The 13,030-nt window shown below is 51.4% G+C and overlaps 1 protein-coding gene across 3 annotated transcripts; it reads right to left on the bottom strand.

The window, feature by feature from the left end:
* Positions 1-1,532: 1,532 nt before the first annotated feature.
* On the bottom strand, positions 1,533-11,792 carry PAIP2B (poly(A) binding protein interacting protein 2B). Of its 3 annotated transcripts, none has more exons than XM_053975922.1 (4): positions 11,748-11,792; positions 8,881-9,035; positions 5,728-5,904; positions 1,533-4,199 (listed from the first exon to the last, which is right to left on the bottom strand). In XM_053975922.1, exons 2-4 carry the CDS (start codon positions 9,022-9,024, stop codon positions 4,143-4,145), a joined length of 378 nt encoding a protein of 125 aa, XP_053831897.1. In that variant the 5' UTR covers positions 9,025-9,035; positions 11,748-11,792; the 3' UTR covers positions 1,533-4,142. The 3 variants fall into 3 exon arrangements, with proteins under 3 accessions (XP_053831897.1, XP_053831899.1, XP_053831898.1); XM_053975924.1 differs by having other exon boundaries at positions 8,881-9,095; positions 11,748-11,784; XM_053975923.1 differs by having other exon boundaries at positions 8,881-9,158; positions 11,748-11,769.
* Between the last annotated feature and the right edge of the window lie 1,238 nt (positions 11,793-13,030).

The following is a 13,030-nucleotide window of genomic DNA, read 5'->3' as shown; positions in this document are numbered from 1 at the left end:
GGGAAGTGCCGGGAATTCCATGAGCTCAGGGCTGTTCACGCTCCGGCGGCCCCGATCCCGCTGATCCGTGAGCTGCTTTCGCTCAGGGAACGGGAATTTTCACGGCTGAGCAGCTGCTGGTGCTGCTTTCCCAGGATTCCCTGGAAAAGGGAGCTGGAAAGTTCCTGCCTTCCCTGGTTTGGCATTCCCAACCCTGAGAAGGTCCCGTTTTCCAGGGATAGGGGTTTGTGACCCTGGGAATTCCTGCTTTCCCTGGACAGGGATTCCCAACCCCAAGGAGCTCCTGTTTTTCCTCTGTAGGGATTTCCAATCCCAAAAAGTTCCTGATATCTCTGGATAGACATTCCCAGTCCCAAAACGTTCCTGATTTCCCTGGAGAGGGATTCCCAACCCCAAGGAACTCCACATTTCCTTGGATGGGGATTTCTCACCTCAGGAAGTTCCTGATTTCCCTGGACAGGAATTTCCAATCCCAAAACGTTCCTGATTTCCTTGGATGGGATTTCTGGCGCCGAGGAGCTCCTGCTCTCCTTGGACAGGGATTTCCAATCCCAAAAACGTTCCCGATTTCCTTGGAGAGGGATTCCAAATCCCAACGAGCTCTGGATTTCCTTGGATAGGGATTTCTGACCTCGGGAAGCTCCCACTTTTCTTGGAGAGGGATTTCCAATCCCAAAAATTCCTGATTTCCTTGGATAAGGATTCCTGACCCCAAGGAGCTCCTACTTTTCCTCTGTAGGGATTTTCAATCCCAAGACACTCCTGATTTCTCCGGACAGGGATTCCCAATTCCAGGAAGTTCCTGGTTTCCCTGGATAGGGATTTCTGAATTTGGGAAGTTCCTGATTTCCTTGGACAGGAATTTCCAATCCCAAAAAGTTCCTGATTTCCCTGGACAGGGATTTCTGGCCCCGGGGAATTCCTGATTTCCTTGGAGATGGATTTCCAATCCCAAAAATTCCTGATTTCCTTGGATAAGGATTCCCATCCCCAAGGAGCTCCTGCATTCCCTAGATAGAGATTCCCAATCCCAAAAAGTTCCTGATTTCCTTGGACAGGGATTCCCTGGAGCTCCGGATTTCCTTGGATAGGGATTTCTGACCTCGGGAAGCTCCCACTTTTCTTGGATAGCGATTTCCAATCCCAAAAATTCCTGATTTCCTTAGACAGGCATTCCAAATCCCAAGGAGCTCTGGATTTACTTGGATAGGGATTTCTGACCTTGGGAAGTTCCTGATTTCCGTGAACAGGGATTTCCAATCCCAAAAAGTTCCTGATTTCCCTGGACAGGGTTTCTGACCTTGGGAAGTTCCTGATTTCCCTGGACAGGGATTTCTGGCCCCGGGGAATTCCTGATTTCCTTGGATAAGGATTCCCAACCCCAAGGAGCTCCTGCATTCCCTAGATAGAGATTCCCAATCCCAAAAAGTTCCTGATTTCCTTGGACAGGGATTCCCTGGAGCTCCGGATTTCCTTGGATAGGGATTTCTGACCTCGGGAAGCTCCCACTTTTCTTGGAGAGGGATTTCCAATCCCAAAAATTCCTGATTTCCTTGGATAGCGATTCCAAATCCCAAGGAGCTCTGGATTTCCTTGGATAGGGATTTCTGACCTTGGGAAGCTCCTGATTTCCTTGAACAGGGATTTCCAATCCCAAAAATTCCTGATTTCCTTGGATAAGGATTCCTGACCCCAAGGAGCTCCTACTTTTCCTCTGTAGGGATTTTCAATCCCAAGACACTCCTGATTTCTCCGGACAGGGATTCCCAATTCCAGGAAGTTCCTGGATTCCCTGGATAGGGTTTCTGAATTTGGGAAGTTCCTGATTTCCTTGGATAAGGATTTCCAATCCCAAAATGTTCCTGATTTCCCTGGACAGGGTTTCTGACCTTGGGAAGTTCCTGATTACCTTGGAGAGGGATTTCCAATCCCAAAAATTCCTGATTTCCTTGGATAGCGATTTCCAATCCCAAAAGTTCCTGATTTCCTTGGACAGGGATTCCAAATCCCAAGGAGCTCTGGATTTCCTTGGATAGGGATTTCTGACCTTGGGAAGTTCCTGATTTCCTTGAAAAGGGATTCCCAATCCCAAAAGTTCCTGATTTCCCTGGACAGCGATTCCCAATCCCAAGGAGCTCCTGCATTCCCTGGATTTCTGAGCCTTTTAGAACCTTGGGAATTCGGGAGCTGCAGCTCCCATGGATGGGGAAGGAAATTCCCAGGATCAAATTCTGCTGGAGACACGGATCCCACTCCAGGATCCTTGGGAAAGGGATCAGCACCAGGATATTCCCACCACATCCCAAAATATCCCTCATCCCAACAGAGGATCCCTCTCCTCTCTGCCAGGAATTCAGTTTTCCTTGGATTTTCCCCCATGAGGAATTAGGGCTGTAGTGTTGGATGAGCTGAGGAATTCCTTAAGGGGAAGAGGAATTTTGGGGAAATCCAGGTTTCCCTAAAAACCTCTGGAATTGGCAGGATCCCCCTGCTCAGCTTCCATGTGGAGGAATTTCGGGAACCCTTCACTTCCAGCAGGAAAAAATCCCATTCCAGAAAAATCAGGGAAAACACATTCCTGAAAAAAAAAAAGATCAGGGAAAATCCAGCACAGCTCCCAACCCTAAAAATCCTCCAGAAGCAGGAAAACCTGATTTTTCCATGATTTTCCATGATTTCCCCATGAAATTCCATTATTTTCCTGTGATTTTCCCATGATTCTTCTCTGATTTTCCCATGACTTTTCCATGATTTTCCCATGATTTTTCTCTGATTTTCCCATGATTGATTTCCCATGATTTCCACATGATTTTTCCATTATTTTCCTGTGATTTTCCCATTATTTTCCTGTGGTTTTTCCATGATTTTTCTCCGATTTTCCCATTATTGATTTCCCATTATTTTCCCATGATTTTTCCATGATTTTCCTGTGATTTTCCCATGATTTTCCCGTGATTGATTCCCCATGATTTTTCCATGATTTTCCTGTGATTTTCTGTGATTTTTCCATGATTTTTCTCTGATTTTCCCATGATTGATTTCCCATGATTTTCCCACGATTTTCCTGTGATTTTTCAATGATTTTCCCATTATTGATTTCCCATGATTTCCACATGATTTTTCCATTATTTTCCTGTGATTTTTCCTGTGATTTTTCTCTGATTTTCCCATGATTGATTTCCCATGATTTTCCCATTATTTTCCTGTGGTTTTTCCATGATTTTTCTCCGATTTTCCCATTATTGATTTCCCATTATTTTCCCATGATTTTTCCATGATTTTCCTGTGATTTTCCCATGATTTTCCCATGATTGATTCCCCATGATTTTTCCATGATTTTCCTGTGATTTTCCCATGATTTTCCCGTGATTGATTCCCCATTATTTTTCCATGATTTTCCTGTGATTTTCTGTGATTTTTCCATGATTTTTCTCTGATTTTCCCATGATTGATTCCCCATGATTTTCCCATGATTTTTCCATGATTTTCCTGTGATTTTTCCGTGATTGATTCCCCATGATTTTCCCATGATTTTCCTGTGATTTTCCCATTATTTTTCCATGATTTTCCAGTGATTTTCTGTGATTTTTCCATGATTTTTCTCTAATTTCCCCATGATTGATTTCCCATGATTTTCCCATGATTTTCCCATGATTTCCCCATGATTTCCCCACGATTTTCCCGTGATTGATTCCCCATGATTTTTCCATGATTTTCCTGTGATTTCCCGTGATTTTCCCATTATTTTCCCGTGATTTTCCCACGATTTCCCTGTGATTGATTTCCCGTGATTTTCCCACGATTTCCCTGTGATTGATTTCCCGTGATTTTCCCATGATTTTCCTGTGATTTTTCCATGATTTTTCCATGATTGATTCCCCATGATTTTTCCATGATTTCCCCCAAGATTTTTCCCGCTGGCGGGGTCGCCGCAAATCCCAGGAAGCCAAAAACTGCCAAGAAAAAGTGAGGAAAAGCCAGGAAAAAAAAAAAAAAAAAGGAAAAAAAAATAGGGAAAACCAGAAGTACTTGGAGCTGGAGCAGATCCCGGCGCTGGAGCCGCTCCGGGCTCTTCCCATGTCCCAACTTTTCCCTGGAGCAGGGAATCAGTCTCTGGCCAGGCCATTCCCGAATTTCCAAGGTCAGTATTTCACTCCGGGAACGAATTCCTTGGCATCTGGATTCAAGTTGCTTTTGCTCTGGAAAAAGGATGGGAATGGGATTTGTCAGTGTTGGGAAATTCCAGGGATTTCCCGCATCCCAAGGAATTCCCAGATTTCTGGGACGGGTCAAGGGTTGGTTTTTGTGGGAAGTGGGATCATGTGGAGAGCGAATTTATGGAATTGTGGAATGGTTGGGGTGGGAAGAGGTCTCTAAATCCCATCCCAATCCCATCCCAATCCCAATATTCCATGTGGATCCAACCTGGCCTCAGACACTTCCAGGGATCATGGGGCAATTCCAGGGATGGGACAATTCCAGGGATTGGTCAATTTCAAGGATCGGCCAATTCCAGGGACAGAATTCCAGGGACAAGACAATTCCAGGGATAGGACAATTCCGAGGACGAGAAAATTCCAGGGATGGGACAATTCCAAGGACAAGACAATTACAGGGATTGGACAATTTTAGGGACAGAATTCCAGGGATAGGAGAATTCCAAGAATGGATCAGTTCCAGGGACAGAATTCCAGGGACAGGACAATTTCAAGGATCAGCCAATTCCAGGGACAGGAGAATTCCAGGGATGGGCCAAATCCAAGGATGGGCCAATGCCAGGGATTGGTCAATTCCAGGGATGGGACAAATCCAGGGACAGAATTCCAGGGATGGGCCAATTCCAGGGATTGGTCAGTTTCAAGGATCGGCCAATTCCAGGGATGGGACAATTTAAAGGATGGGACAATTCCAGGGAAAGAATTCCAGGGACAGGAGAATTCCAAGGATGGGACAATTCCAGGGATTGGTCAATTCCAGGGAAAGAATTCCAAGGATCGGAGAATTCCAAGGATGGGACAAATCCAGGGACAGAATTCCAAGGACGGAACAATTCCAGGGATGGGACAATTCCAGGAATTGGTCAATTCCAGGGATGGGACAGAATTCCAGGGATGGGACAATTTCAAGGATGGGACAAATCCAGGGACAGAATTCCAAGGATGGGACATTTCCTGGGAATGGACAATTTGAGGGATGGAACAACTCCAGGGACTGGTCAGTTTCAAGGATCGGCCAATTCCAGGGATGGGACAATTTCAAAGATGGGACAATTCCAGGGATTGGTCAATTCCATGGAAAGAATTCCAAGGATGGGCCAATTCCAAGGATGGGCCAATCCCAGGGACAGAATTCCAAGGATGGGCCAATTCCAGGAATTGGTCAATTCCCGGATTGGGACAATTCCAAGGATGGGACAATTCCAGGGACAGAATTCCAGGGATGGGACAAATCCAAGGATGGGCCAATTCCAGGAATTGGTCAGTTCCAGGGATGGGCCAATTCCAGGGACAGAATTCCAAGGATGGGACAATTCCAGGAATTGGCCAATTCCAAGGATGGGCCAATTCCAGGGACAGAATTCCAAGGACGGGACAATTCCAGGGATGGGACAATTCCAGGGACAGGAGAATTCCAAGGATGGGGCAATTCCGGGGACAGAATTCCAAGGACGGGACAATTCCAGGAATTGGTCAGTTCCAGGGATGGGCCAATCCCAGGGTTCCTCACCAGGATGTCCTCGGATCCGTGTCCGTCGCCCACGGAGAGGCCGTGGAGCTGCTGCTGGAGCTGCCCCATTCCCTGCGGGAGATCCCGCGCCGGGATGAACCAATCCTGGTCCTCCTCCTCCAGCATCTCCTGGAAGCAGCGATCCAGGAATTCCTGCTCCTGCAGCTCCTCCTCCACCTGCCCGGAGACATTCCGTGGGAAGGAGATCCCGGGATTTTCCACGGGAAGAGCCCGCAGCTCCAAGGAGCTCATTCATGGAATTCTTGAGGTTGGAAAAGCCCCTGGAGATCCCCGAGTGCCGCATCCGCTAAATCCCGCCGGGAACGGGGATTCCAGCTCTTTTCCAAGAGGAATATTCCCAATTTTTATTCCCTCTCATCCCGTCACCGTTCCCAAATCCCGATTCCCACCCGGCTCCCCCTGTCTGGGAATTGTGGAGCTCCGGGAGGTCCCCGAGCCTCCTTTTTTTCCCCCCAGGAACTGCTCCAGGAATGGTGGATGTGACCCCAGAGCTTTCCCAGCCTGGAATTCCTGGAGCTGCCCAGGCAGGGATGTGGAAGCAGAGGATGGGGCTGGGAATCACAGCTCTTCCCATTTTCCTGGTTTTTTGGGTTTTTTTCCTGGATTTAGGAGACTCCAAGAGGAGCCAAACCTTAAAAATTTTGATCCACGAAATGTTGGGGAAAGGCTGAGCTTTTCCACGTTCACCTGGAAAATCCAGGGAATTCTCAGAGTTCCTAAAGGGGCTCCAGGACCGGGGACAAGGGACAGGACACAGGGAACGGCTTCCCACTGGAAAAGTGGAATTTAGCTGGGATTTGGGAAGGAATTCCTGCAGAGAAATCGGGATCTAGAATCAAAATATCCCAGGAATGTCGGCTCATGCCGGCAGGAGGACGATTATCCCAGGATTCTGCACGTCCAGGTGAACATTCCCTGTTTTCCAGCCTCGGTGTTTCCCTCTGCTCCGCCCTGTGCTGGATCCATGGGAAAGGAATTTCGGGATCCTTGGGAAAGGAATTTATGGATCCATGGGAAATTGGAATTCTGGATCAATGGGAAAGGAATTTATGGATCCATGGGAAATTGGATTTCGGGATCCATGGGAAATTGGAATTCTGGAATTTATGGATCCATGGGAAATTGGATTTCTGGATCCTTGGGAAATTGGATTTCTGGATCCTTGGGAAAGGAATTTTGGGATCCTTGGGAAATTGGATTTCGGGATCCATGGGAAATTGGAATTCTGGATCAATGGGAAAGGAATTTATGGATCCATGGGAAATTGGATTTCTGGATCCTTGGAAAATTGGATTTCTGGATCCATGGGAAATTGGATTTCTGGATCCATGGGAAATTGGATTTCTGGATCCTTGGGAAAAGAATTTCTGGATCCCTGGAAAATTTGATTTCTGGATCCTTGGGAAAGGAATTTCCGGATCCATGGGAAAGGGCTGGAAAAGCACCTGGAGAGCTCCATCCCATTGGATGGATGCCCCAAATCCCGGCTGGAAAATCCAGGGAAGCCACGTGGCTTTGGAAAGTTTCAGGAAGAAGGAAAAACTCTGGAGGAAAAACCCAGCCCCAAATCCCAGAGCAACCCCAAAGTCATGGAATGGGAATGTGGGAATTCCCTTTTCCCAGCCTTCCTGGACGCCCTGGAGATGGGAATTGGTGCCTGGGAATGTTTTAGGGAAGGGAGGAGTATCCCGGGAAAAGCTCCTTCCTCTCCCAGGTGTCTCCAGCTCCTGGAATGACCTGGGAGCCTCCAGGGAATGTCCTGGGATTGGGATGAGGATCCAAAGCTCTTCCAGGTCGTTATTCCCGAATTCCGGAGCCATCTGAGTCCCAGCACGACATTCCAGGAGCTCTGCCCGCTGAAATCCGGGATTTCACCCCAAACTGGGATCACCCAAATTCCAGGGGGTGATCCCGAGGAAAGGGAAGGGGAATCCCAAAAGCTGGGGAGAAGGGGATGGTGACGCCACCACCCCTCAGGAAGGACCAAAGGGATTTTTTCCAGCTTTTTTTCCGGCTTTTCCAGGTGGATCCAACGCTCTGCCCTGAGCCACCTTTTCCCATCAAAGCACAACATTCCCAGATGTTTTCCCTGTGGATACACAGGGACTGGGAATCACCCCCAGGCAGAAATCTGCCCTGAATTCCAAGAATTCCTGAATGTGGGAATGTCTGGGAATGACACCCAGGCTGATCCTAAATCCTGAGTATTCCCAAATGTGGGAATCTCTGGGAATCCCCCCAGGCTGGACCCGAATCCCAGGAATTCCTGGATGTGGGAATCTCTGGGAATGACACCCAGGATAAACCCAAATCCCAAGAATTCCTGGATGTGGAATTCTCTGGGAATCACCCCCAGGCTGAAATCTGCTCTGAATCCCAGGAATTCCTGGATGTGGGAATCTCTGGGAATTCCTGGATATAGAATTCTCTGGGAATCACTCCCAGGCTGAACCCAAATCCCAGGAATTCCTGGATGTGGAATCCTCTGGGAATTCTTGGCTGTGGGAATCTCTGAGAATCCCCCCAGGCTGGACCCGAATCCCAGGAATTCCTGGATGTGGAATTCTCTGGGAATCAATCCCAGGCTGATCCCAAATCCCGAGAATTCCCGGCTGTGGGAATTCTCTGGGAATCCCCCCAGGGTGGACCTGAATCCCAGGAATTCCTGGATGTGGGAATCTCTGGGAATCAATCCCAGGCTGAAATCTGCTCTGAATCCCAGGAATTCCTGGATTTGGGAATGTCTGGGAATCCCCCCAGGCTGATCCCAAATCCCGAAAATTCCCAAATGTGGGAATCTCTGGGAATCAATCCCAGGCTGATCCCAAATCCCGAAAATTCCCAAATGTGGGAATCTCTGGGAATCACCCCCAGGCTGACCCCAAATCCCGAGAATTCCCAGCTGTGGGAATCTCTGGGAATCCCCCCAGGCTGATCCCGAATCCCGAAAATTCCCAAATGTGGGAATCTCTGTGAATCACTCCCAGGCTGATCCCGAATCCCGAAAATTCCCAAATGTGGGAATCTCTGGGAATCACCCCCAGGCTGATCCCGAATCCCGAGAATTCCTAGATCTGGGACTCCCCCCAGGCTGATCCCGAATCCCGGGAATTCCCGGCTGCGGGATCTCACCTGCCGGTTGAAGTCCTCCTCGTTCTCCATCCACATGTACTCGGCGAAGGGGTTGTTCTCCTTCTCCTCGTGCCCATTCCCAACCGGATCCTCCGTGGATTTGGGACTGGAGGCCGTGGTGCTGGCCAGCTCGGAGCCATTCATCCTTAGGGACTCTGGGATGGGGGAATTCGGGAATCAGGGAGCTGCTGCAGATCCCGGATCCCACGCTGCCCCTGGGATTCCAGCATGGGAAGAAGTGGGTTTGATCCTGGTGGGATTTTCCAGGTCTGATGATCCTAAAATCCATCCTGGGTGTTGGGAATCCATCAGAAACCTTTCCATAAAATCCATCAATCCATGGAACCATCCATCCATGGATCCACAAATCCATCCATCCATGGATCCATTGATCCATCAATTCAATCAATCCATGGAACCATCCATCCATGGATCCATCCATCCATCAATTCAATCAATCCATGGATCCATCCATCCATCCATCCATGGATCCATGAATTCATTGATCCATCAATCCATCAATCCATGGATCTATTAATTCATGGATCCATCCATCCATAGATCCATCCATCCATCAATTCAATCAGTTAATGGAACCATCCATCCATGGATCCATAAATCCATCCATCCATCCACCAATCCATGGATCCATCAATCCATGGAACCATCCATCCATGGATCCATCCATCCATCAATCCATGGATCTATTAATTCATGGATCCACCAATCCACCAATGCACGGATCCATCAATCCACGGATCCATTGATCCATCAATTCAATCAATCCATGGATCCATTAATCTATCAATCCATGGATCATCAATTCACGGATCCATCCATCCACCAATCCATGGATCCATCAATCCATGGATCCACTAATCCATCCATCCATCCATCAGTTCATGGATCCATCAATCCATGGCTCCATCCATCATCCATCCATCCATCCATGGATCCATCAATCCATCGATCCATGGATCCATCAATCCATCGATCCATGGATCCATCAATCCATCCATCCATGGATCCATCGATCCCTCCACCCACGGATCCAAGGGAATCGATCCCTCCATCCATCATTCCATCAATCCATGGATCTCCCCATCCATCCACGCCTGGGTTATCCTGGAAAAGGATCATTCCCAACCCCAGAAATACCAAAGTTTGGGAAGTTTTGCAAGTTTGGGAATGGGGGATGAGATCAGGGATGATGGGAGAGCTGGGAATGTTCCCCTGGAGAAGGGAAAAATCCAGGGAATCCTCAGAGTTCCTGAAGGGGCTCCAGGAGAGCTGGAGAGGGACTGGGGACAAGGGACAGAGGGACAGGAGGCAGGGAATGGCTCCCACTGGGAAAGGGGAGATTGGGCTGGGATCTTGGCAAGGAATTGCTGGCTGGAATTCCCAGAGAATCCCTGGATCCCTGGGAATGTCCCAGGCCAGGTTGGACATTGGGGCTTGGATCCACCTGGGATGGTGGAAAACGTCCCTGGATGGGATTTAAGGTTTTTTCCAACCCCAAAGCATTCCAGGATTCCATGGAAACCCCGAATTCCCCCAGCGTGGATGTTTGCAGGACAATGCTCCAAATCCCGGAGTTTTCATCCCAAACACCCCATGGAGCGTGGGAGAGAAATCCTGGGATTTGGGATCCTGGATACCCAGCCCGGTGTCCCCACCTGGCCCTGCAGGCTGGGCTGGCATGGGAAATATCCCAGATATCCCATGGGAACGGGGCAGGAATATCCCAAATATCCGAGATATCCCATGGGAACGGGGCAGGAATATCCCAAATATCCCAGATATCCCATGGGAATGGGGCAGGAATATCCCAAATATCCCAGACATCCCATGGGAATGGGTCAGAATCCCAAACCCCAAATATCCCAAATATCCCATGGGAATGGGTCAGAATCCCAAATATCCCAAGGGAATGGGGCAGAAATATCCCAAATATCCAAACAGAATGGGGCAGAATCCCAAATATCCCATGGGGAATGGGGCAGAATCCCAAATTCCAAATATCCCATGGGAACGGGGCAGGAATATCCCAAATATCCAAACAGAATGGGGCAGAATCCCAAATATCCGAGATATCCCATGGGAATGGGGCAGAATCCCAAACCCCAAATATCCCAAATATCCCATGGGAATGGGTCAGAATCCCAAATATCCCAAGGGAATGGGGCAGAAATATCCCAAATATCCAAACAGAATGGGGCAGAATCCCAAATATCCGAGATATCCCATGGGAATGGGGCAGAATCCCAAATATCCCATGGGGAATGGGGCAGAATCCCAAATTCCAAATACCCCATGGGAACGGGGCAGGAATATCCCAAATCCCGGCTGGAGGTGGAATTTGGGGCAGCGACCTCCCCCAAATGTGGGGACCCACGGGGAACTGGGGAGTGCCGGAGCCTATGGAGTGGGAACGGGAAGGGGAATAGGATTGGGATAGGGAACGGGAATGGGGACGGGAACGGGGAATGGGAACGGGATTGGGAAAGGGAACGGGAATGGGGATGGGAACGGGGAATGGGAACGGGATTGGGAAAGGGAACGGGAATAGGGGCAGGAACGGGGATGGGAACGGGACTGGAACGGGGCTGGGAACGGGGTGCAGGAGCCGATCCCGGCCCACACCGAACGGGCCCCGGGGGCTGTTTCGGGCCGCCGGGGCGCCGCTCCCGGGGGTGCCGCAGGAGCCGCAGCGGGGCCCGACAGCGCCTCAGCCGGGCCGGAGCCCCCCGGAGCCCGCGGGACAGCGGGGCCTGCTCGGGCCCGGTGCCCCCCGGAGTCCCCGGGCCGCGCTGCCGCCGCTCCCCGGCCGAGCCCCGGCCGAGCCGCCCCCGGCTCCCCCCCGGTACCTCGGGCCCGGCCGGTGCCGCTCCGCGCCCTCCGCCGCCGCCAGGCCCCGCCCCTCCCATTGGCCAGCGCCGCCGCGTGGCCCCGCCCCCCTGCGTTCTGGTTGGGCGGCGCGGATGGAGAGCGCGTCGCTATTGCGCCGCTCCGCCGTCAATCATGCGGTTAGCGCCACCCACCGAGCGGCGCTCCGGATTGGCTGCCGCCGGCGGCTCTGATTGGCCGAGCGCACGCGTCGCCCACGTGGGGCGGACGGGCAGTGCGCGATGTAAATAACACCGAGCGCTCCGCCCCCCCGGGCTGCAGAATGATTGACAGGGGCTTCCGCCAATGGGTAGGGGCGTCACAAATCCGCCCCGCCGCGAGGGCGCGTTGGTAGAAGCACGCTGATTGGCTGGAAGATGTAAACACGGGGAAGGGGGGCGGGGCGATCACGTGGCCTACGCGTGGTTATTTGGGGGAGGGGCCCAATTTTGGGGGGGGCGGGGACACAGAGCTGTGACCCCCCCCCTCTTTTTTGGGGACACAGTGAGGGGGGACCCGGCCCTGCACCCCCAAATTGGGGTCAGGAACGGGGGGGGGGCCCGCACCCCCAGTTTTGGGGTCAGGAACGGGACGGGTCCAGCCCCGCACCCCCAAATTTGGGGTCAGGAACAAGGGGGGATCCCTCCCTGCAGTTTTGGGGTCAGGAACGGGGGGGTTCACCCTGCCCCGCATCCCCAAATTGGGGTCAGGAACGGGGGGGGGGGCCGTACCCCCAGTTTTGGGGTCAGGAACGGGGGGATCCCTCCCTGCACCCCAAATTTGGGTCAGGAACAAGGGGGGATCCAGCCCTGCAGTTTTGGGGTCAGGAGCGGGGGGGATCCGGCCCTGCACCCCCAAATTGGGGTCAGGAACGGGGGGGGGGCGCACCCCCAGTTTGGGGGTCAGGAACAAGGGGGGATCCCTCCCCGCAGTTTTGGGGTCAGGAACGGGGGGAGCCCCACACTCCCAATTTTGGGGTCAGGAACGGGGGTTTCTCCAGCCCTGCACCCCGAAATTTGGGTCAGGAACAAGGGGGGATCCAGCCCTGCAGTTTTGGGGTCAGGAACGGGGGGATCCGGCCCTGCACCCCCAAATTGGGGTCAGGAACGGGGGGGGGGGGCCGTACCCCCAGTTTGGGGGTCAGGAACGGGGGGATCCCTCCCTGCACCCCAAATTTGGGTCAGGAACAAGGGGGGATCCAGCCCTGCAGTTTTGGGGTCAGGAACGGGGGGATCCAGCCCCGCACCCCCAAATTGGGGTCCGG

Source organism: Vidua macroura, chromosome 4 (assembly GCF_024509145.1).
Source record: "Vidua macroura isolate BioBank_ID:100142 chromosome 4, ASM2450914v1, whole genome shotgun sequence".
In the NCBI taxonomy this organism is placed as follows: domain Eukaryota; kingdom Metazoa; phylum Chordata; class Aves; order Passeriformes; family Viduidae; genus Vidua; species Vidua macroura.
Note: the sequence above shows the minus strand (reverse complement) of the source record. Positions and strands in the feature narration are given on the sequence as shown.

Coding starts and splice junctions, on each gene's coding strand:
- PAIP2B (XM_053975922.1), bottom strand. CDS start 9,024: ATGAATGGCTCCGAGCTGGCCAGCACCACGGCCTCCAGTCCCAAATCC. Junction 5,905..8,880: donor AGGAGGACTTCAACCGGCAG/GTGAGATCCCGC, acceptor GTCTCCGGGCAG/GTGGAGGAGGAGCTGCAGGA. Junction 4,200..5,727: donor ACGGATCCGAGGACATCCTG/GTGAGGAACCCT, acceptor TCCTTTTTCCAG/AGCAAAAGCAACTTGAATCC.